Below are 25,822 nucleotides of genomic sequence, written 5' to 3'. Positions count from 1 at the left end.
GCTTTTGCAAATTCTCCATCAGATGTCCTCTACGAAAGCTGCAATTAAAAAGTAAATCAGTATGCTTTTTTTTGCTGTTGTTATTGTTCATTGCTTATGAATAAGTGGCAGTCTATCTTAGATGCCTTCTCTTGTCTGGTGAGTTCAACAGTGATGTAAGTAATACTGCTTCCCTTTCAGTTGGGACTATTCCTTAAACTGCTGCAGTGCAACTTTGGGCTGTACAAGCCTCTGGTTGTGCAGGGAGTGAAAACCTTGTTTAGCAGAGTACATATCTAAAAATATTATCTCCAAACTCCATGTACAACATTGACTTCCAGCTGCTCCTGAGCACACTTCAAGGGTTTGGAGGGGTGTTGCTGCTGTTTAAAGTTATAAAGCTCAGCATGATTTTTATTTTGTCCCTTAAGAGAAAACCTTCTTTGTCCTGTTTGCATGCTGTTCTTAGCCCTAGGAGTTCTTGAGATTAACTGTGCATTTGAATCCTCCAAAGAAAGGGGGGGTAGAAATTTTGAATATGGGGAGCTCCAAATTGTTTTCTCAGAAGAGTGGTGGTTGACTCATTAAACACAGGACCAGGAGAAAGTTTTTAATTGCTGCAGTTCATGATTTCTAGTGACAAACTGGAAAGGGTATTCTTCTGGTTATAGTCATTACACATTGAGGATACTGTTGGAATTGCTTTTTCATATAAATAAAGCATATTTTACTATAGGAAAGGTGCATGTAATTCAAAAGTAGTATTGTCTTAGTGAGGTGACATACTGTAGTCGAAACAGACCATGTACCAAGGGAAATCCAGTCAAAATAAGAAAAGTTGATGACTTTTCTTTCATTCTGCATTTCTAGAATGTTTGAGTTAGCTAGTTCAGTTTCCAGTGTCTTGCATCTTCCTTTGTTTTTGATTATTATTATTATTTTAAAATATAGGCACAGTAGGCAGTCAAAAATCACTGATGTTTACATATTTTTACATATTACGTTTTTACATACTGCAATAAAGAATCAATTGGTTTTATTAACTGTCAATCATTTATGGCAGTTTCTACCTCTATGGACCCTGTTGTCCTTTACTCAAGAAAGTCACTCTTGCACTTTAATAGAAGCTTGAGTGTTGTGGCAAAAGGATAAAAGGACTATGGGTAGATTCCTGAGATATGGGAAGCTTGTTTCCTAAAGGAACTCAAACCTGTATGTTCACCCCCACCCCCGCAATGTCTCTGCTATGACTGTCAACCTCTGCTTCCAAGTATGTTCAGAAGCTGGTGAACTACAGAGTTGTTGATATCATTGTAACAGCATAAGTAAATTTCCCTTTTTCATTCCTCTTCTCCATTGGAAAAGACAGCTTCAAAACACAGATAGTCTGCTAGAATAACACATAAGAAATACACGTGGGTTGGTATTTAGGTAAAAGTGTTTTTTCAAAGTTGGCGTTTCCTTCTCAAGGCAGCATTAAGAACAAGCACACTAGGTCAGACCAAAGCAGTCTAACCTTATATCCTGCCTACTAAAGTGGCCCAAAGTGGGTGCCTAGCAAAGATTAAAGAAGAAAAACATATAGTGCTATTTCCTTAAAATGCTCTTTCAGACTTCAAACAATTTACTGGTGAAGCTTCCTGAGTTAGAAGTATGTCAGTGTATTTACTAACTCATGGTAGATTTCCACCAGTTTGAAATTATTAGCGCTGAATTAGCAGCACTCATGAGGATACCCCTAACATCCTGAGGTGGAGTTGCAGAACATAATTGTTGGCATGTCAAGACCTCCATTTTTTTTCGTGTCAAACCTAATTGCCTCTTTGGTGCCTCCTAAAACTTGTCATGGAAACAACGGTGAAGAATCAGTCCCTATTCACCTGTTGCATGCCACGTGTGATTTTATTGTATTATACCTTCTTTTTACCATCAGTTCTCTATGCTGTGGGTTCTTAGCCTGATTAATCATCCACAGAATCTGCCCCTTACCTTGGGTCATCCCTGACACTTTCGCTGAACCTCTTTCAAGTTTGTTTATTTTTCTGAGCTGGGGAGAAGAATAAAACTGCACACCGTATTCAAGATGTGGGCACACAGCAAACTTATGGGGTTGCAAAATGAAAAACTTAGTGTTATTTCTTTTTACATCCTTTTTTAATTCCTGTATTTTATGTTCTCTGAATACTGTGTAGCCTCAGAAGAGCTAAAAATAATCTTGAGTTTTAAGGAACTAACTATATGGATGGATAAGCAGATCTGGATTAATATAGTGGAGTGAATAAATATTTTAAATAATTAATTCATCTATTTTTTCTTATGCAAACTAGTTTTCTTCATCTCTCTCTTATTTTTATTTTCTTAAAGTGCTATTAAGATCAGCCACCCACAGATCAAGACATTTTATTTTGCGGCAGAAAATGTTCTGGAAATGAACACGTAAGTAGGGAGCGACTGGCCATGTTTCATCCTGTCTCACATCTGAGAACACTCTGAAAGTTCATTCTCTTGCTGTTAAGCAGTTGTTGATGAAATTATTCTGGGTATTACCAAGTCTGGCTTTTTTCTTTCTTTTTTTTTTTTTTTTTTCTTTTTTCTTTTTCCCTCTTTTTTTTTTTTTTTTCTTTTTCTCCTGATCATTAAGTAGAAGGAAACTACTTTTATTTATTCACTAATGAAAGTTGGTGAATCTCATTATTAGTGCAATTCTGATACTAGTCTTCCTGAAGTTTGTAGATATAAATCCCTTTCCATTACAAAAGTGAACTAGCAAGTTCATCACCATGGGAGAAGTGAAGGAGGAAAGGAAAGAGAGGGAAAAGCATTACATAGCTTCATTCCAGAAATGATCTAGGATTTGAATATAATATTGCTTGCTTTCAGAATAGCATGTCAATTATCAAGGAGGGTTAGAGTGATATAAATAGCTGCTTTTTAAATCTAAGCAAGCATTTAATTCCCTGCCAAACTATACTGCAGTTAAACAATTCTTATGCCAGGTTAGAAATTTTCTTTCCACAAATGCCTGTAGGACCAATAATTCATTCATGCTTTTTTTTTTTTTTTTTTTTTTTTTTTTTTTTTTTTTAAAGAAATAAAAATGGGTACTAATACTGCCATTTTAGAAACCATCAAGCTATCAGAAGTAGATATTACTTGCTATTGGTCCAGTTTGGACCTATTTGTATATAGCTCTTATTTTCTTTGTCTTTATAACTTCAGATTGCAGTCTGTTCACAATGCTATTTCATAAAAAGGCCAAAATTCAGATAAAAAGCAATAAAATTTAAATGGGAAGGGAGCTTGTCTGATAGATAATTTAAGATTTTAGTCATGGCTGTACTAGTGACCTTTGTGTTTCTTCATAGAGCATTGACTGTTTTTCTCCTCTATAAGCAGGAGACCTCATAACTATTCAACACAACATGAAAGGAGAGATGCTGAGAAAATGTGTGAGACCTTCTGAAATGGCTATAGAGACAGAAATGTACTGTAGTACAGCAGTGTACATGCATTTATTTACTCATAAATCTGTACTCTGTAGGTATATACATGTAAATATAGATGTAAAAATGTGTTGCCCTTTGTAACTTGGAGAAGTCCAGAGGCTGCTGCTGGGGAAATAACCATCTATTTCTATATGGTTACATTTCCTACAAGAGCTCCTCAGCACAGTAACAGGTTCTTGAGGCAGGTGGGCTGAGGACTGAGAATGGAGGACTGCTGGCCAGAAATACGTCTGTAGAGAAAGTGACTGTCTGAGAGAGAAGAGGAAAGGATGTAGGGGGAAGGTAAAGGAAAATGTAGAGCTAATGGGGGACATATGAGTGTTAACAGCTAGTTTGGACCCCAGCTGGAAATTCTCAGTGTCTTAATGACACTTTGGAAATGTTTAGTCTCATGTGAGTGAGTGATCGAAATCTACACAGGTGTCCCAGCTCTTATACCCCACAATGATTTTCTTCAAACTCCACTTCTGGAGTAAATTTCATTTTGGCTTAAAGCTAGGTAGCCTAGTGTTAGAGCAGCTTGCACTGTACTGCACTAGTCCTGATTCCTCGCTGTTGTAACTGATGATGTTTTGCTTGGCAAAGTATAAAATACATGCATTTAATACAGAAAGTACACGCATACTCACGCATATGTCGAAACAGACTAAAAGACATCTGTTCTCTTGGCTCCAGTCCCACACATACATATGCGTGTGAGTGGTTCCACTGAACTCACTGGGGCATTCGTGTGTGTCGAGTTACTTGTGTGCATAAATGCTTGATAGATCATGACCTTTTGCAACTCTTCATGCATATATATCTATTAAGTCAATGGTGGGTTTATTAGTATAGTCATTTGCTTCATTCATTTAGCATGTATTTACCATAGTAGTGCACATATGAAAAGCAGATTTGTGCTGGCTAGCTCCATGAACTTACCTGGCCAAAATGTACTCAATTACTGGTGTCTGACCTTGTATTTAATGAATTCCTGGATTTATTAGCATTTTTTTCTTTTGTTTAGATTTTTTTTTGAAAAAAAAAAATCATTCTCTTACAATTAGCTGCTACAAGAAAGTCATTAATCCACTCTTATAGAAACGGTACTTCTTTCCCTTTGCTATGTATCTCTATTATTTATATGACAGTCTAAAAATCCAGTTCTGATCTAACAGACAAATTCCCATTTCTTGAGTAGAATCAAGATCCAACATGATGTTTTATCGGAGTTATGAATCTTAATTCATGACCTTGTTACATTCCTTATTTATGCCTTGAGTTTTAATTTGAAGGGCTTGAGCTTTTTTAGTTCTTAGTTTCTTAAAATCTGGATAGATCTGAATGACTTATAAGGAAGCATAGCATACAAAAGGTATACCCAGGGATAGTTTCTAGCACTAGAAAAAAATACAGCTACCTAGGAAGAGAAATAAATTTAAAGGAAAAAAAAAAAAAAGAAAAAAAAAAAGAAAAACCAAAACCAGAAAAAAACAACCCACAGTTAATAGCTTAAAGCAACACAGGAAGTGAGACTTACTAAAAACAAAAGTAATAGGGAGTTGAACAGAATGCGATGGTCAGAAAGTCTAGTTCTAAATGGCTTAGATTCTTAGGTTGTGCGATGATGGCTTTGGCCAGGGCAGCTGACATCATCTCCTATGGCTCCTATGCTTTTTGCTTTACTGTGGGTGAAACATAACAACTCAACAGTGGGACTAAGCCACTGATATTGTGTTATAGCAGTAATACTTTGACTTCCAGTAATGCAACTCTTTCTTCATCAGTAGTGTTTTTTTTCAAGATCAGGAAGAGAAATTGTCCCAGGCAACTAGTGCTTCTCACCATATACAGTCTGAGAAGAGCATAAGGGCTGTAAAACTGGGACTATGAACACCTTGCTGTTGTACCTGATGGACAGTGGTTCAGAAATCCGTGCACAGAAAAATAAAGTTCTAGGTAGTCTATTACATATTACAAAGTGGGCTTGTGAGCTGTTCAGTGCATTTCTCCTATTGGCAACTGAGTCCTCCACAGTTGTTACAAGGAATGGGAATGTTAGCATCCAGGTAACTGGTGCATTTCTGGAAAATTCTCTGATATAGAAACTCTGACGTTCAGACTTGGGGTTAAAGAAAATAGTCGTGGTAATGTGGAACACATCTGAAAAGTGAGAAACCGTCAAAACAGCATGCAAGTATCATTAACAATGTATTCTCTCTGTTCTGAACATAGGTGGCTAAGCAAGCTGGGGATGGCTGTAGACCCTCAGGCACCCAATGGGAAGAATGAAGAAGGTATGTTTCTAATCTTGGTTTTAGTGTGTAACTACAGAATGTCCTTCACAGTTTCTGAAAGGCCAAATTTTTGTCAGATCTTTCCTTTCTTTCAAATTGTCACCTTGGGTCTGTCTGCCTATTGAGCTCAGCAACACCACACCAGCACAACGCAATGTAGCCATAGTGAAAGATACGCTGGTGAGATGTAGTGTCACTGAAAGATGCTTGCTGTTCTTGCGAGTGATGTGTAACTACCAACTGGCAGTTTGCTGGCTTGCTAAGCCTACAAAGAACATAGAGAAACATCTGTGCTACTCCGGGTTTAGAGCTGGTAAGGTATATGAGAGCAATTGTGCAATATTTCTAGCTTGGCCACATCTTGTGCAAACCTGTCCCTCATATCTTCTCCATTTCTGGGGGTTTCAACAGCAGTAATATTGGGTGATGGTGGTTGTACTGAAGTTTATGATTTTCTTTACAGTCAAGCCCAAAAGTTAATTGTGGAATGAATAATTTTTAAAGTTCCAGAGCAATTTATTTACTGTTTTAATTTGTGCAATGACATAACAGTACTTTTTGGTGGGAGGATATCTGCAGTCAAATCATGAATCTAGGTAAATAGAGAACAAAGAAAGTCCCTTGGAGTTGGAGTGCTTGTTAAAGCTGCTTTGTGAGGATGTGTGCATTGGGAACTGATTTAAAATGAGAAGTGCTGTGGGTAGTATTGTGTTAGCAAACCAGGGGCGGACTCTGACCTAAGGAATATATATCTTCTTCTGGGCTTTTGACCCTCCTTATTTTTGTTTGTTTGTTTTTGTTTTGTTTAAGAACAGGTTGTGAAGGAACAGGCATTATGAAGAAGAAACTGGTGTTTAGAGTAATATGAATCATGCTTAGGTGATGCAGCATATTTTGTCTAAGCACTGAAATGCTCTTCTGTACATTCCTTCTACTATTTCCCAGAATGAGGTTGTGGTTTATGTCCAGGTTTCAGGCTTGTAATGACATTATTGATTTGCCTCATCTGGCTCTATTTTCACTCTGCCAAAAGAAGTAGCTTTGTACTGATAAACACAGATACCACTGATTTGAATACAGCAAAACTCATAATTTTATTTGTTTTCAATTTATGGTTCCTATTTTGTTCTTGTCAGGAGACTTTTTAATTTCAGGAGCATTTTTAATTTCTATACCCCAGCACTCTACCAAAATGTTTTTGTCCTCCTTTAACCTAATTTTGCATAAAAAACAATCTGTGATAATTAGCATAAGGGGCTGTATATCATATTGCACAGCAAGGCCTGCATAGATAATTGCACTTGGGGAAGAGGTATCCAAACATTGTCCATGCAAAGGAAGAGTTTGTTTGATGGTGCAAGTGATCAAAGTACTATACAGAAAAACAAATACATTTTTTTTTTAAGCCTCAGAAACTGTAGTGGATTGGTTGCATGGGCTGAGCTGATAGTTATAAAACTTGACACAAAATTATGACTAATATTAATAAAAACAAAACACTGCAGAAAGATTACAAAATAATTTATCAAAAACTTTTGCTGCAGGTTGTCTAATTATCCTGGAATGAACATAGCCAAGATTTCTTCATTTTTTGAAGCTGGTGGGCCATCTCTCCTTAAAGAAAAGTGGCTCTGATTTGGGTGATCAAACACCTGTTTATCTTACCATGTGTTTTGTCACATGTGCTCCAGCATCTGTCATGAGTGGGGTTGAAAGCCCCATTGATACCTCTGTGTGGATGTGCCCTTGCAGAGGCACTGTTACATCTTGCATCTCAAAAAATGCTGCCATTAATGACAGTCACTTCTGTTCCCAGCAACCTGATTTTTCCCTCTTCCACATATTGTAACTCTTCAGGAGGGTCTTTAGTGTATCAGAAACAGCTGTTTTGTTTTGTTTGTTTAGTTTTGTTTTCCCAGTTCTTCTGCATGCCTGAAAGGGGAGCCATAGAAAAATAAGCTCTTTACCAAGAGTAATTCAAGAATGCATTCACAGAGCTTTAGAATTTGATATGGGCTGTACTGCAGCCAGTCCTCAGTGCTAAGATATGCCAGCAAGTATTTTCAGTAAACAGAATTGCAGCTATGCTATTACAAATCCTATAGTCCTGCAAAGAGTACTGGGAGAAAGCTTCACTTTCTTAACATCTTAGAAACCTCTCCCTTGTATAAAATTGCTCTCCTACAACATTTTTTTTTTCCTTTCTCCTCTTGCACTTTGGTTATTAACCCCCCAAAATTACATGCATGAAAAGTAAGTGTGCTGGTATTAATTTAGTTAAAAGATGTGGTAATCACAGCTAATTGGATAATAATGTGGGTCTGGAAAGCTGGTACATGCAGGGATATTTAGTAGAGTGAAGTGATCTGGTCCAGTTTTTATAACCGGGCCCCAAGAATATGATCCAGCAACTTGCTGCCTCCCCTCTTGTGTCATTTTATCAATGATTAGCACTTCATGTAATCCATTGTTAAAAAGCATCTGAGAAGTGTTGGAAAATACCTCCACCTGCTACACATGTAGTTAAATAATGTGCCTGCCTCTCTACCTCCCAAGAGTTACTGGGGCTCCATCAGCTTGCTTTTTACTTGAAAATAAAAAAATGAGTGGGGTGTATAGTTGTAGAGTCCTGTGTATATATTTATTGCTAGCTCAGCAAGTGTACCTCTGTGCCATGTGGCATGCGGGTGTGAGCTATTGTGTGGTGGCAGAAGTCCCCTGAGGGTGCTTTATGGTTTTCAAAGCACCATACGAGCAATCTGTTTTTTCCAAAATCGTAGCCAAAGCCTGTTGCCAGCTCCAGGACAACTTGCTGGTTACAGAGACTATGGACAGCATCAGCTACTTGCAACATGTCTCCCTAAATATGCACAGGTGATGTAGCCTTTCTTTTAAAGGTTTTTAAGGGAGGAAAGAACCCAAATTTATTTGTGAGACTATCTACTGCACTGCCACCTAGTGTATTTTGTTTGTTTTGTTTTTACTTAAATGAATAATTAAAATGATAAGAGAAGGCTGCTATCAAGCAATGGAACATTACCATAAGTGGGTTAATTTTCAGTGTCATAGACACTGGCATGTTACAATATGGTCCTCAGACCTCTTGGTGACCTTCGATGACCACAGTACCCTGAGGAATAAATGAATGTTGTTTTAACACCTTGTTTTTGCTCATTTTCCATGTCTGCCTCAGAATGCTATAGTGAAAGTGAACACGATGATCCAGAAATAACAGACACGCCACCTCCCCCCTACATGGCCCAGTCACAACCTCCTCAGTTGGTAAGTGTTGTTCTAATTAGCTTTATTTGGTACCTGGTTGGAATAAGTCTTTCTCCACATGGTGGGATATTGCCTAATAACCTAAACCAGAGTCTGGAGACATCCACTCTCTGTGTCTGAGATGTGGATGCACCAGCCGTGATGGTCACTGCCCTGTGATGTTCCCTGCAGTTATTGTTGCCTGTGCTGTTAAGAGCTGTGCACTAACAATAATGTCTCCTTCTGAAGGAGGCATATTTACTTTGTTTGAGAAAGAAAGGTGTCACTTTACCTCATACACGTGATGAGTCTTCTCATTATGAGATTTTTAACACACTACTGTAACCTAGTTTTTCACTATATATATATATATATATATATATATTTTTTTTTTTTTTTGAATCCAATCCAAAATCTTCTTTCTTTTTGTGACCCTGGTAACATCATCCGACAGATTTGCATTTATTTACTCAAGTGAGCTGTTCTTAAATCTGCTGAATTTAAAGCTGCTTTTGTGCCAATGAGAAGTGAAGAGAAAGAGGCATCTTCTAACAGTAATAAAATCAGTTCTTCTCCTGTACCTCTGAAAAAGAGATTAAAAAAAGAAAGCAGCCATCCTTCCTAAATGTACTCGTTCTCCCTTGCTGTGAAACATTTGTCCAGAATATTGCCTCCTGCCTAGCTTCTTTGCATGAATTAGAATAAGTTGTATGCACCTTCATGTGTCTAATCATACTGCCTCTCCTATTTAATAGCCACTTATTGCCCTATTAATCCTGTTTTACTATTGATGTTCTTTACGGTGATCTCATCTCCACTTATATGCACTTCAAGGTACGAGGTTTACCTAATTCTGTGTTTGGAAATGAGTAATCCAGTTGGGGATGGTAATACAGCTGAAATATGAAATCCTGAGTTCAAGCCTTTCTCTTCCCTAGCTGAGAGTTAATATCTAGTGGTATGCAGTAATATGCTTGTTGCCAAATTATCTTATTACATCTCATGGTTGAATAAAAAATGCAACAACAACTTTGTTGCTGTGACCCAGGCTCCTGTACTGATGCTTCGAAACTACATCTAATAACTGCAGTGGTCAGATAGGCAGTGAAGCAGGAACAAATTTTAAAAATATAGATGAGTTGGAGCAGCTTGCGTGGCCACAGTCAATAATAAAAGGAGATGTCATGCACAGAGCTGCCTGTCCAGCAATCTTTAATTAGCTCATGTAAAGCTGGGAACGTATGTCACGCTGTCACCTATTTGCCTCTGTCTGTTTCAGTCAGATAAGTCAGCCTTCACTTCCTCTCCTAAAACAGTTGTGCAGCATTAATCACCGTGAAACAACCCACCTGGCACTCAGGGGATGCGTGGCGTTCATTGCTGTATAAAATGGGATTCTTTATTGCTTGTATTAACTGAAAGTTAAATGTGGCCAAGTAGCTATAAATATTGGAGAAAATAGAAACCTTGACAATACATCTCCAGGAGTTATTCTGGGCTGAAGGCCGATAATGAAGCGTCTTGAATTTTATGCCTCAGTGGCTTGCCTTTAAGAGGCGGTAGATGTCTTTCCCGTCTGCTCACCTCTGAGCAAATGCCGGCATTATTCCAGATGATGAGTTTTAAACAGGTGTTATTTTTTTTTTTTTGTTTTCTGTTTTTCTGGCTTCCTGCTGCTTGTCAGCCTGTTGCTGCAGAGGCCATCTCCAGTTGTCTTCCTCCCATATGCTCTTCTTGAGTGCTGGCCTCGATGTTTTAGCAGGGGACACGTGGGATACAGGCAAAAGCGCAGGTGCTGAGGTCTTGTTTCCTCAGCCTTTCCTCTTGAAGGTTGTCTTCCCTCCAGCCACTACCTCTATCTGCAGATTTCCCTTCTCCCCACCCCCATCTAAAAATCTCTTCCACATGGACAAAGGTTAGTGTCTCCTCAGCAAATTAATCAACTTTTCACCTTAAGAGCTGCCACTGGAAAAAGCTCTAGCTGCCACTGCTCTGCCCTGTGCTCAGATTGCTCATGTGGTGGGTGGGGAGCTGTTAGGCACTGCCAGAGCTGCATTTAACTACAAATCAGAGTCTTCTTTTAACTACCTGATATACTCCCCCATTCCTTTCAGATAATTACTGGAGAAAGAAAACCTCTGGAAATACTATGGAAGCACTGCGTTTACTGGGAAGTGAATTCTAGGAGTGGAGCTCTTGTTTGTTTCCGGGAAGGCCTCCACACTTGAAATCAACACCAGATTGGAATATATTAATCTGGAAACTAATAGCCACTCAGGTGCAGGCCCTGTTACATGTTAGAGTAGCAAACATTTCACTGTAATTCTTGCAAAAAATTTCAATTGCTCTGCTGACCCAGATTGTTTTGGAACCTGAAAAGCAAGAGTAGTGATCATGAGATTTCTATGTTTATGAGTGCTTGTGGGTATTGTTGAAGAAAAAAGCAAGTGAAGAACAAATATATTTTGACATCTGTAGGACAAAAGCTTAACTGACCGTCTGCATTCATTTCTCCACATGTGAATAGATTTATTACTGAAAAATCAACAGCTATATTGAGTTAATAGATTGCAGCAATCCCAAAAGAGCAGTAGAGGTGTTTTGTGGTGATATTTTTTTCTCTAAAAAATGCCTAGAGACTCATTGATCTCCAATGGAATCCTTATGATCTCCTAGCCCAAGCATCTACTTTTTAAAATGTCCCCAAATAGAGATTTATTGTTATGTACATTAATGCAAAACTTCCAAAGGAACCACTCTAGTACTTTAGGTAAACATTTTTCATGCCAATAAAAAATATATATTCATATGTAGAGAAAGAGAAATACATTCTGGCATTCTGCTTCATTCTCATCCTAATTTTTTATTCATTGCAAAATGGAAATGAAAACAAATATTTATTCCACTCAGTGAGATACAATTTTCATGTCAACAGCACTTTCTTTTGTATGGACAAATGCCAGAAAAATAGAGGTGAGATGTAACATCCTCCTCTCAAGTCTCTAAATAATTGAAATTAGACCATCAACATGAGCAACAGCTTTCATTTATTTTTTTCTTTGTTTTTCTGCTTGTCTGTACAAACACTTCAACAATTTGTCTTTGCAATATATCTTAGACAGATAAAATGCTTCAGGTCACCTGTATTCCCAAGGGCTTTTTTGTTATTCACACGTATAGTTTATGGCAGCATCACCTTGTCCTTTGCTTTAGGGTGTATTTGTAAAGGTTTCATTTTAAAAAACAAATATGCACTTAGAACACAATGTTTTACTTGTAATGGAGATACAAATAAGGTCCGGTCCTCCAGTGTTTGTAACAGTCTTGGAGGATGGACTTTGATAATTTACAAAAATGAAGAAAGTGCTGCAAACAAATGGTGACCTACAGTCTCCTCATCTTATGAACTAATTAGTAGCTTCATGAGACAACTGGATTAGAAACACAGGAAGGCAATCTTACATTTCTTAATGTAAAAGGGAAGTAGTATTACAGTAACACTGAATTGCAGAAGTTTGCATAATCCAAAAAATCATCACTCTTGTTTTAGTTTATATGAATACATCTTCATTCTAGTTTACCAGTGGATTATTAATAGGTATTCCAGGCTAGTCTCTCTTTTGTGTTTGAGCTCCTCTGGGTTTCCCTAGCAACACCATTTCTGTATTTTTCAGTGCTTCCAGTTTAGTTATCATCTATTTTAGTCCTTACAGAGATCTATTCTGCATATGTATTGAGAATATAAACTTGCTAGAATTGTGGTCCATCAAGTCTGGTATTCTGATGCTGACTCTGTCCAGTAACAGATGATTTGCAGAATGAATACATTTCTGCAGTAACAGAAATGCAAGAAATCTGGCTGTTATATTATGTCTCATTGTGGTTTCTGCTAGGGGCTGCAATCTGAAGTTTTTTCTCCCCAAGCCTTCAGTTGCTTTATTTATTATTGTTAATTAATCTTCTGGGTATTTGTGTGTATATTTGTGTGTTTGTGTGTGTATTACTTGTGCATTTGACTCTCTTTCTCGGTTCATCTTTTCAGTGGAGTTTGGTGGTTAAGAAGCAGAGTAGTATTAGTTCTTGTTTGAGCTGATTTTGGTGACCAGACAATAGTACAGCTCAGCCAATGCAAATGCCTACTGTAGACAGATGTAAGCATGTATTTGCTCATCTGGGAAACTACGTACTTCTCAAGACTTTGTTTTTCCTCTCAATCTTTCTTTATATGTAATTGTGCATCTATTGCACCCTCTCTTGCTCACCTTCTGGTTCCTGAGGATGACTGTTAGTTGTCTCTGAGTCTGCTCTAGTTGCATGAACTCATGTTGAGGCAGGGTGACAAGTACAGCATGGAGAGCCCTAAGATATGGTGATTTCTGATGCGTCTTTAGTGAAGTTTGGGTCCTTTTTCAGACTCATGTGCTCAAGTATGAATCTTGGCAGGTGAATGAGCAGCACCTCTTGCACCATCAACTTTTTCATGCCCTGTGCCCAATAGCTGCCTGTGTTTTCTTTTTATCACTAACTTGCCAACATATTACTTGTCGGCCTTCTTGGCACGGTGAATGATTAGTCCCCAGAATGGACTGGGCAAAATTCCTTTGGCTGCTGAGAAGGTCACTTCAATGCTGCTTCAAAGCTGTTTGGGCTGTCTATCTGTGGCTATGTCATTGACAGATTTATTCAATGCTTCAGGACAGCTTCGTGTTCAATGGCTAAGTCAGGGTTTTGCTTCTTCACTCTTGATTAAAACAATAAAGTGAGTAGAAAGAAAAGAGTGAAAATGACTGTGAGATCTAGCATGGAAGGCTGCATTCAACATGGTATTTTTCATTATTCTGTTGTTTCTAAGCCTTCTAAGCTTTCAACTTGTTTTACCTCTAGCTTCCTTGTGACGTAGTTTCTGAAGTTACTGCTCTGTGAGAGATTGGTTACCTTATTGGTTACCTTCAGGCTTGCTTGGATGGATAATCAATCACATTACATCAATTATTAATTACTTTGCATTTCAGCTGCATGTCTATTGGGTGTAGGGCCTAGGAACAAGAATAACTTGGAATAACTTTTTTTTTTTTTTTTTTTTTTTTTTTTTTTTATTCTCCCATTTGTTTCTGGAAAGCAGGATCAACAGAAGTCTTCTTTGACCTCAACTCTGTCAAGTGAAGCATCTTGCTCTCTCTCATCTCCTGAAAGCACTTTGAACTCCCAAGAGTCATCATCTTCCTTGACGTCCAAAGTGGTTTATTCTGAGAGGCAGTCCTGGCTTGACCTTGTTAACAGCTCAGCTGTGGAAGAGAGTGATCAGCCTTTAACTTTCTGTGTACAGATTCACTCTGATGAGCAACCAGAAGCAGACTGTGGAGAAGCAGAAGAAAGCCAGATCTTGCCCAGTGGTGGATCCCAAAACACTTCTTTAGGTCTGGATACACATTGCCTAACTGTGCCAGATGCAACAGGACAGAAATCACCAGCCAAAGGTGAGCTATTGAGAAAGGAGATTTTGTTTGCAGAACCATAAAATGAGAGTCTGGGGTGTTCCTTAGCTTCCTTTCCTGTTCCTTCCTTTATATTTTTTATTGAAGAATTTTCAGTTATAACAAACGTGGTTTATTGTGCCTTAAATATACATCCTAGAATCAAATTGGTAAGTACATTTAGAATTTTTCTCATATGTTAAGATCATAGACTCTGTATAAAATCATAACATAGACATATTTTTATTAGCTTTATTTATTTTATTTATAATGCAGCTGTCATTTACTAGTTAGGGTTGAATTCAGATTTTAGGAAAGTTTCATGACATGAGGGTGGAGTTTCATGGAGTTTCATGGTAGTATATCTAGTGTAACAGAATTGACACCCTAAGCAAAATGCTGTATGCAAGATGTAATGAATGTGGAATTAGGTCAATCCACCTCTAAAAATGTAAATTGTAGTGTTTACTTTCACTATGTATTCCCTATTCATTTAATTGAACTTCATTGTAAACAAGGGAAAATAAATGTGATCCTGAATCAGAAGTCATTAAGGACTGTATTTTATTTAATCACATAGGTATCTGTATAGTCATTCTGCTATAGAAATATACTGCTAAATTTATAAAGATGGTGTAGTCCCAGAATTTGGTTGTTTTTACAGTTAATACAGCCATAGCAGGCAACGTATCTTGCCTTTTGAGCAAAGCTTCTCTTCCTTGCATTAAGAGCAGTTGAAGCATAAGAGGCATTAAAAGAAGATGTTCAGTCCACTACCTAGAAAGGTAATACATAAGGAAAGAATGATGTTCTTGTTCAATAGCTTTGCTCATGATTCGATATCCTTGAAAACAATTGAAGAAAGTACTGTATTAGAGAGAGAGCAGTGTTGTCTCAGTCGAGTGCAAAACAAAGATGCATCCAAAAGCTTAAGCTGAAGGAAATGCAAAGATGGAAACAAAGTTCATTGGACTCATAGGGTTTTTTTTTTTTTCTCTGTGGGTGAATAGAGCTGAGAGCTGAATCAAGGAAGTGTAAGTGTAAGGCACATTAGTTTCATCGTCACATGTTGTCACTGTGACAATTTCAGGTCATTTTGCACTCAACTTCATTATCGCTAGAAATCGAAGGTGCCCTGCTAGAGAGTTCTGTGGCAATGAAGATCAGTAAGAATTAAAACTGAGAGTGAGCATATGTTTTAAAAGTCAGGGTTTTGATTCCCACAGGTTTTGGCATTGCAAGTAGTTAAATAGCTGGGCATGGCAGAAATGGAGTCCCTAATGAAATTGTCACATATATTTTACAATATTCTGTAATTTTACCTTTAGGGTTAAATTTGACCAAGTGATTCCTTTGGGAAATATTCTTTCTATAGACTGAGGGATACTCAGGTTACATTTGAGCCTATATTAGCCTAATTAGCCTAATATATTTATATTCAGGTGGATTGTTGGACTGTATGCCATATAGGGCACAGTAGCTTATAGATCCCATTGAGAAAGATTCAGTGGTTGCTTTCTGCAACCACATTCTGCAATAATGCTCAGGCTAACACTTTCCAACATAACTGTAAGGATGACAAGTACTTTTATGGATGTTGACAGATCTAGCATGGCTTCATAATCATTTAAAGCAGAGTTTTATAGGCTCATACAATGATATAGTAATACTTACGAACAAAGCTGCCTTGATTTACATTTTAATCCTCATTTTTGTATATTCCTGCCATTTGCAGGGTGGTTTAATTGTCCCCAAAATGTTCCTGGTGAAATTAATTCATTCACTGCTCACTGCTTACCTATTGGGTGACCCTAATCACAGAACACATCCGTGGTAACCACTCTGCTGATCTGTGATGGAATTCCAGAAATAGATCATTTTAACAAGACAGTCACTATAGAAACTGTTTAGCTTCACTAGTTACTATCTGCATCATAACCACTGTTGAGTGAATAAAATATATACTATACATTAATTTTTCTTTTCTTTATTGCTCTGCAAGATATGAGGAGGGGATGGACAGTGTTTGTTTTTCTGTTTGTTTGTTTGTTTTTGTTTTGTTTTTCAATTTACACTAGAAAAATACATGAAATAATTTGCAAAGAAATTAATGAAGCTATTTCAGTTTGTGAATGAGGTGAAAAATAAAAGCAAAAAGATTAGAGTAACATCAGTTCCAAATGGAAATTATCAAAAAGGATCCAGTTCTGGTTCTGTGTCTTATCCCCCAAGAATTTCCATCTCCAGCTAGTTGATAAGGATGTACACAAATACCCTGATGTAATTTCTAATTGTGGGATGAAAACTATCTGCAAAACTTCATAATTTGCAATACATTTTTAAGAACACCATTGTTATCTGATGTGAAACAAAAAGGTATACCTCAATGATTTGCTAGTGCAATGCATCTTATTTGCTTTGCATTGCTTCTGAACAGTGCTTGCCTGGCAGCTCTTTGTGTTCCAGAGTAATGGAACTGCATCCAGAAGGTGCTGGCTCCGCCTTGCAGTGGCATGTAATCTGAAAGCACGTGTCCCATGCACATAAAGCCAGCCCTACTATTACCAGAACAGCCCCGTAGTCTTTGAATGCTCTCCCCACAGAGCCTTCACATGTGTACATGCTCTCCTTTTCTTTATGAGGATAGAAAATCACCTGTCAGACAGTCTGCTTTGCATCTGTGTTCTGCTTAGCAAAACCCCAAGAGGAACTCATGGCTGTAGCTGATAGAAGCTGAGAACTGAGGGGAAAGTTTTTCAAGAACTGAGGAGCATTTATGTTGGCAAAAGTCAGAAATGGAAGCCAATGTGAGAAAAGTTGTTGCCTAGAAGGAAGAAAGAGTAGCTGTGGCTTTGTTGGAAGAGCTTATTATGTAAACAGAAGAGTAAAGAGATTTTAGAGATGAAATAAACAGTGAAAGAGAAGTTTTTCAAAGAGGATAAATGGGTTAATCTCTGTAAGAAAAACAATAGATGCAGCCAAAGGATCATAGATTATTTTGTTAATGAATATTATTTAAAGAAAAACGCTAAGCAACTTTAGGTGTCTTGTGCAAGATGCACCAAATGATATTTTAATGACCTTTTCAGCAACTCTAACACTATGAACAATCTTAATGCTCAACTCTTGGGAAGAGGTTATGTACCAGAGGGTAGCACAAAGATACAGAAAATGAGAATTTAACATTTTTCTCTTTTGAAGGGAAATCAGCATTATATTGAAATTTACTTAGTGGGAATATTTAATACTTCAGCATTAACAGCCTTTTACATGTACAATGATAAAAGGAATCAATGCTGACATAAAGGAGCTGATAGCTAAACAAGAAACAGGAATACAAACAAGTATGTGACTACGTGCTTGGTGTCCAGAAGCTGGCCGTGTCCTGTCTAGGATGACTAGACACATTCTGTATCCAAACTCCATCCTTTGTTTTTCTTCTGGCAACCGCTGGAACAGAACGTATCTGACTATGGCCCACCATTACCATCATCAAAAACAACATTAACAAAAGGAAACAGTAGACATGGAGAGGTTACTGTAAGTGAACAGGAATGTGTGTTTGTATTTATGTGGGGACCTTCTACTGTGGCAATAACATCCTTCTTCCTTGCGGTTCCTGAGTGCTTTATGATCATGGCCACATGAAGTTAATGCATCTTGGCAAGATATTTTTACAGTACCACTTCTGGTTTATTTATTTTACTTTAGCTTATAGTAGCTAGTAGAAGAGCTGGAATGTGCTGATATTTTGGGAAACCTGGAAATCTTTTCACACACAATTTGAATTTTATCTGGGTTGGTTTTGTGGGAAGAAGTTGGTTAAATAAGAGATGTATGTAGTCAATTCCTTCTTTTTTGTGAATTGACATCCTCTTCCTCTCTTGAGTCTGCCTGTGCCAGTAATAGCCAAAACAGATCCTCTAGTGTGCTCTAGTCCCTCTGCTCCTTCTGCAAAAGTTACAGAAAATGGATTGTGGCTGAGGCTAGCTAAGAAACATGCTTATAGAGAGCATTATTGTGTCGAAGAATAACTGTATTTGAATGATTATTTTGCTTCTGATAAAAAAAAAAAAATATGTTAGGGATCACAGTGAAAATTATGGTGTTAACATTCTATGAACTTAGAACAAGACATATTTATTTGTGTTATTACCAGTTTAGTCACAGCTTGTTAAAAATGACATCCTTCACTGCTGAATTCACTATGCTATGTAGTCAAGAGTCTCTGACTGTTGGTGGTAATGTAATTTTCTCATAATTTTCTGCCACTCTATCTTACTTCTTAGTTTTGTAGTTCTGCATTTACCAGTGAGGAGTTTGCCCTCCTAATTCAATATTTCCTGTTCTGTGTAGTTCAGTGGGAAATGTGATTTCCCTGAGGTGTCATCATATTCACATTAGAAAGTCCACTACGACTATGGAAAATGGGTAGAGAATGTGAGCGGGGGTAGGTAAGGGCAAAAGAGGGTTATTATGTTTTCCTCTCCTCTCCCCAGCGTGGGTCTATATGCTGCCCCATTGACATCAAAAGGTTTGGCAGAATCAGAAATAGGGGTATTAGCACAGCCACACTAAGCTTGTAAGTGTAGCAAAGACAGGAGGAAGAAGCACATTATATATTTTTTTTTCCTTAGGATTAATACACAGCTGAAGAGTTATCAGATCCAGTTAGAGAATGGAAGAATACTTAAATTTCTTGGTTTTGGTTTAGAGTTGGTAAGATATGTTCTGCTGGAGGTGGATTTCAATGCAAAATGCTTTTTCTGCAAAACTGCCAATTTCTATTTTTTTTACCACTGAGAAGCAATCAGCTTGATTTTTCACAGCTGCTTCTTGAAAAGTTCTGGATAATTTCACTTTTGTGAGCTTAAAGAGCCTCACAGTTGAGAGTTTTCAAGCAGGCTCCCGTGTTGCTGCTGCAAGGTGGGGAGTCTTGGTACTGTAATGTCTCCCACCTGTGGTAAGTTGGCTGACATGAAGGTGGAAGCTGAAAGCTGTGGAGGTACAGAAGTGGTGTGCTGAGCCTCTGGCAGCTTGCTCTTGTCTGTGATATCTCCTGTTAGGTAGAGGGAAATTCCAGATAGGTGGCATCGAGCCACCAAGCTGTGTTTTACTTTTCTTGAAACAGCTGGTAAGAAATTTGGGTCAGCCTGAAGTATTACTTTATTTTCATCACCTGAACATAGACAGTCTTGTTCTTTGCAGCGTTAAAATATCGAAGAGCAGGGCTTCCCTTTTCTTGGGTCAGCACTGGTTTCTTTCCACTTTCCCTGCTGTGGAGTCTGACAAAGTTAAGAGAGCTATACAGTACTACATGATATGTCCAGAAGTGCTAGGAAACTGACATAAGTATTTCACTGATCTTTCCAGTGGAATCACCCAATGGAATCACTTATGGTTAATGTTGCCAAGGGATGGGAAAAATGTACAATGTATGGTGATGCACGTGTTCCAGTGTGTATATGCACACTCATAAATGCATACAACATGTAATAACCTTCCACTGCTGCTGTTTGCTCTTTACCCTTGATCTTTCAGTAGCCCTGAGAGAAAAATGAATGTATTTTATCTTCAAAATAGGATGAGATAAAAAAGAGTTGTAGTAGGGCATAGTAAAATTCCTGACTTGAATGCCTGAAACAGAAAGTGTTCAGCTTGAAGTGTACAGGTGGAAGAGATAATTTGCAATAATTTGAAGTGATTGTGAATGTGCCTGAAGTAAGCTGTATCAATCTGGCTGAAAAGGCTCACTTCAGAGCTGTACTAGTTGGGCCCGACCTTTCCATTTTATGTATTTGTTTATTTGATAGCAGAATATATACATCATTATAAACATTCTGAGCTTAGCAAAACTCAGAGAAGGGGTGGCTCTTTTTGCAAGGCTGACACAGACGATCTGTTTGGTTTTTATACCAAGGCCTGAGCTTGATCGCTATATGCATTTTGCACGAATTTTTACTTTGTGATGCAAAGCAAATATTTTGTAACAATTCAGTAGCATGGTTTAGACAGGCCAGGCTTCATAAGGGGAGCCAAGTCACTGAAGCCTGGAAATACAGAGCTGGTGGATGCCTGTGCTTGCATTAGAGACTTGCTCATGTGCAGGTCAGTGCTCTGTCTGCAGGTACAGAGAGAAATAAAGAGCACAATTTTGTGGGCAAATGTGCTACAAATGTTTAAATTTGGAGAAAATATCCAGTCTATGCTTAAACCTTGAGCCACTTTGCTTTATCTCTGTCATCCAACCTTAATTTTCTTTCAGACATCTGGTGAAGAAAACAAGCAAGCAAACTGTGGGTATGGCTTCAGTGACTTTCCTGGCATAAAGAGGCTTGTAAAATACTGTAATACACCATTGCGTGAGTGAGGAGAAATATGACTTTTTTTTTTTTAAATTATTTTTTTTTAATCACTGATCATATTATTGGGCTTGTTAATTGATTGCTAGACATAACGCCTCTTCCCTTTCTCCATTACCTCTCCCCCTTTCACATTTATAGCGTGAATCTAGTAGGTTCACTGACAGTTTCAAGCCAGTGGAAGATGATGGGCTTTGCTTTCTGAAGCTGGCTCAGGGACACTAGGGATAGTGGAGTTAAAAGTCCAGATGGTCTGGCTTCAATTTATTGGCAGACCTACTCTCTGTCAATAGCAACAGTACCTGCTTCAGTACAAAAGCACAATATTAAAGTACTGTTTAGTTATTTTATTTTTTTTTTACCTGTTGTGGGAGAAGGTTGTTGCTCATCAGTGTAAACAAAGGTAGAGACCAGAGTGCTGTACAGCTAGCTCCACACAACCTTGTAGATTTACCCTTTTTTATTTTTCCTTTTTCCCAACTGTTTCCTTTCCCATTTAGCTTCTTCCTTCATCTGCTCCATATCTGTAGAATCCCATGCTTTCTTTTCCCTCTGAAATTAGCTGGCCCTGATCAATCCTTCTGGGGATGGGTTGTTGGAAGAATAAGAAATAGGAGAGGAGTTTGAAGATGCAACCTTGAAAGGATAAAGGAGCAGAGTGCACAGTGTTGATCACGTGCATGGCCAGGAAGCATTTTGCTGGGCTCTTCTGACCCCAGATCCTGCTTCTTTTTCTGTGCTGAGTATTTCTGTCCTCCTTACCTTTACCCACAAATACACAGAAGATATTGGAGTACTCAGCATGGAAGAAATGTGTTCAGAGTGGTGTTTTCTCAGGCTTGATGCTTTTTAACCATTTTAGATGTAGCACCATGAGTTAGGTGCAAAAAATATCTGGAACAGGGACTTCACATTCCCCTGGGCTTGTTTGTTATTTTTTTTTTGAAGTTGATGGACAGGGTCAGTACGTCATTTTCTTTTGGTATGTTATTTCTTGGTTACCTGAAAGAGGTTAACTTATCTCTGGAAGTATTACTGTGTACAGTCCTGGAGGGTGAGGTCTTCAGCACAGCTGAGCCAGTCTTGTGAAGGAGATGGCTAATGAAACAAACAGATGCTTCATCCCAAGTAAGTAGGCAGGAAGCTAGTTATAATTACAAGCCTCATGGCATGAGCTGACAGTTTTCAGGAAATACTACTGCCGTGTATTATGTCTTACTCTTGCATTTTTTTTTCTATTTCCCACAGCTTGTTAAATATACAACAGCTCTCCTTTCCTCCCCCTGCACTGTACCAATGAAGGAAGCTATATTTAGTCCTTGTCAAGTTACAGCAGCTTTTTTATAATCAAAAAGTAGAGAAAAAAAGGCCAGCAACAGAGTGAAGGCAAATATTTGTAGCATATCATAAGCCTTTCTTGTAACCTAAATATTTAGAAAGAAGGGGGATGTAGGAGGATGCTGTACTTTTTAAAACATGGAAAAGATAAGGAGCAGACTCCTTCCTAAGTGTGCTGACATGCTGGAGGATTCTTTTTGCTGCACCGTAAGAGAGCAAGAGGACTCCTTCCTTTTGTTTGCCGACTGGGGATGATTTAGAAAAGTCAATGTTTAACATTCAGTTAAAAGAAAAAATGTACTGCAAGTTCAAACAGCACATGGAGGACTGCATTTGAGAAGAACTGCCACTGCTATCTCCAGTAAAATAAACATGAACGTTATCCCAGTGGTTCTTGAGGCATCCCAAAAGCGCCAAATTTAGGAAGTATTGAAGTAGAAAAGCTTGCAGTGTGGACTGTGGAAGAAGTGAGTTGCACAGTCTGTTGCTGAAACTGTCCTTCAGTTGCCCCCATATGTCTGGTATATTTTACATTCCTTGACTGTTCATTTTTAAGTTGTTTTATTCATAAAAAAAAATGTATTTGCTTTAATTTTTATCTTATTTTATCCCATTTAATTCTTAGCTGCTTGCTAACTTTTTCTGTCATATCTTCTCTGTCACAGAAGATGGTGCTGTAGCTTAGGCCCCATCAGAGCTATTAAGTGGGATAATCAAAGCTTTTCTGCGTGGCATCACATGCAAATTCTGTGTTGCAGTCTGTGAAACTCAAGACTTAGTTATCAGGTACCCCAAGGGTTTCTGCTTTAATCTGTTTTCTAGGGACCTTCTCTTTTGGCTTCTGACATATCTCTGTGTTTCATTTCCTTTCTCAAAATTTTTTCCTTGTATTTTCAATAATTATCGATGCCTGACAATAAGTTGGTACACCAAATAGAATCTGACCTGTGAAATACCATGTAGAAATGTAATTAATCATGTGCAGCTTGTAAGGGAAAAGTGAATAAGCGTAGATGCTATTCTAACGTAACGTTACTGACAGTTGTTCAAAGTCTGTGATATATTTAGATCATTAAACCAGCACTCGATCAGTGGAAACATATGCTCATATCTGCTTGGATCATAACCTGATTCTTAAAAACGTCTGAATTTGGTAGTACATCATTCTCACATGCCTAATTACTCTAAAAATTACCCTTGGTTTTGACTCTAATACCATTACTTTTTGACTTGGCTAAGAGTCTGACAGATGAATGCAATGTTTCTGCTATCTGCTGCCATATTCATATTCTCATACATACTTTATTCTTTGCTTTGCAGATCAGGAAAAATGTGATGATGATGAGATGGAGCGACTTTACAAGTCATTAGAACAAGCAAGCTTGTCTCCCATTGGTGATCGTCGGCTGTCAACCAAGAAGGAGCTTAGGAAGTCATTTATCAAACGCAGCAAAAACCCTTCCATTAATGAGAAACTCCACAAAATTCGAATGCTGAACAGCACATTAAAGGTGAGGTCACAGAGTGAGCCAAGGAAAAGCCTGAGAGAAAGAAAGAGTTTGGCTGAAAAAAAAGCAAGCCTAGACATCAGCCAAATTCTAATTACATGTTTATTTAAAGCCCCAGAGAGTTTGGTTAAGTATTTGAAATTGTTTTCTACTTTATTTGGAATAGTGATCTGTGTTTTGTTGTTAAATTTGAACAGAGGCAATTGTTCAGAAGGGACCCTTCTTGCAAAAATTCCTGCCCGTTTGGAAAATTTAATAAAGAAAGCTCCTTTTAGTTAGCTGGGAAACCTGCAAACTCAGCTGAATACACTAAACAGGGGAGCCTTAAAAAAGGAAGAGCAGAAAAAGGACATCAATGATAAAGCACATGAAAACGACCCTGAGCCAAAAAAGTTTTCCTTATGTGATTATTGGGGAATGTACAGGATGTGCCAAAGCTATTGTAAAGACCTCCTGTAACTAAAATATTTTTAATAACAAAAGCATCCTGCTTTTATGTTGGAAGCATATCATGAACTGGAGGAGTGGAGGGGTTCAGGGGACATTCCATGAAAGGGCCAATAAATTTGTCTGGAATATGGAGATTTATGAGGCTGTTTACCTGCCAGCATCGTTTTGAGTGTCATGGGATTTCAAAACCTGCTTCTGAATGGTACTGAGGCAAACAGAAATCTTAACCATAACATTGAAATTGTAAAGAGGATAAAGAACAAATCCAAACATGGGTTTTCACTTGATTATTATTTTTTTTTCTTTCATTATGTTTATTGCCCAGAGAATTTGTGGATGATATTTGAGGTCCCTTTCAACCCAAGCCGTTCTATGATTCTTTTTGTATGCATTAGAAGCAGGAATTGAGTATCATGTTTCAAGTATGTGTATTTGGCTTCAGGAATTGTACCCTGGAGAAATACATGTAAAAACTTCCATCAGCACAATAGTTGATTTGATTATTAGTTGCAATGTGAGGGTTGGCTTTGGCGCCCTGGCCTGTCTTAAACTTCCTGAAGACACATTTGAAAAGACAAGTTGGAGTATAGGCATCCTGCCTGTTGCAGGGCTTTCAAGCTACATATGAGACCCAGTGAAGTCTCTCCTCAGTATTAATGAGTCTTCAGTGAAGTGGCACTTACTTCACTGTATTATTCTTCTGCATCAGTAATAAAGTGAGCCAATCATACAGCAGAAATTTAGTTTAAAAAGTATGTCAATTTTATGGCACAGGATAATAAATGTGGAAGCGTACTTTGATGTTTTTCCCTGATATGAGCCTCCCTAATAAATCTAAGAAGCGGTACAAAATGGAGCTGTATCTTCTGGGATAATCCATTTTATTAGTCTGGAGCTGAATGCAAGCCTACAAGCCTTTCTGTCAGACATGAGCAAGGAGGACAACTTTGCATTGATTTAACCCAGGAGTATTGTATAAATTGTGATTAGCAGTGTTTATAATCTTAGGCTTGTCTAACACTTGTATTTAATATGGAAAAACCATTTTTGGAGTGTTCATAATGCATAAAATGTGTTGATTTTTTTTTTCCTTCTTCAAACCAAGGAATTGGAGAATTGACAAGACAAATATAGCACAGACATTTTCTCACAGACACGAACAGAGTTCCATGCACAGCAGTGTTTGAGTTAGCCTGTCTAAAAGGCAAATGCTTTCAGTGGGAATGTGCCATATTCTTTACATCAGTGAGATTATGTTCTTTTAAAGTCAACTTTTTTAACATAAAATTTGAGACATGAAACAATTGGAAATTTCAAAACCAGAAAAGTTTTGCATCTGATCAATATTTACTCTGCTTTAGTTAAAACCCTCTTAGTTTTGAAGCAAATGATTTATGCAAGCTTCAGTGCAATTTTAATTTTGGCCTTTTGACTCCACATCTTTAACAACAGATTAATGTTCCTGCCATAATATATCATTAACAAAACATGCTTAGGATTGTTTGGAAGAGAGTGAAGCTGTGTGCAAATGCATCACAGGCTTAATGAATGTGGGAAATAGATTTAAAGCAGAAGAAAAAATCCACAACATGGCATTTTGCCACCAAGTCTATGCATTGCAAATGCTTCCCTCTCCCTTCTACTTCCCTATCTCCTCTTCTGCTCTTA

General features: G+C 37.9%; 1 protein-coding gene across 12 annotated transcripts in view; it reads left to right on the top strand.

Annotated features, from left to right (window-relative positions):
• The window catches only part of IPCEF1 (interaction protein for cytohesin exchange factors 1), an 82,937-nt gene that overhangs the window by 51,814 nt on the left and 5,301 nt on the right, over nt 1-25,822 (top strand). For 9 of the 12 annotated variants that reach the window (XM_084513127.1, XM_084513129.1, XM_084513126.1 and 6 more), the window contains 5 exons: nt 2,344-2,415; nt 5,700-5,761; nt 8,955-9,043; nt 14,142-14,499; nt 23,517-23,707. In XM_084513127.1, coding sequence (XP_084369253.1) covers nt 2,344-2,415; nt 5,700-5,761; nt 8,955-9,043; nt 14,142-14,499; nt 23,517-23,707 — 772 coding nt within the window. The remainder of the gene's footprint in view (nt 1-2,343; nt 2,416-5,699; nt 5,762-8,954; nt 9,044-14,141; nt 14,500-23,516; nt 23,708-25,822) is intronic. The other 3 variants (XM_084513130.1, XM_084513125.1, XM_084513124.1) reach the window with 2 other exon arrangements.

Source organism: Aythya ferina, assembly GCF_964211825.1.
Source record: "Aythya ferina genome assembly, chromosome: 3".
Lineage (NCBI taxonomy): Eukaryota > Metazoa > Chordata > Aves > Anseriformes > Anatidae > Aythya > Aythya ferina.
Note: the sequence above shows the minus strand (reverse complement) of the source record. Positions and strands in the feature narration are given on the sequence as shown.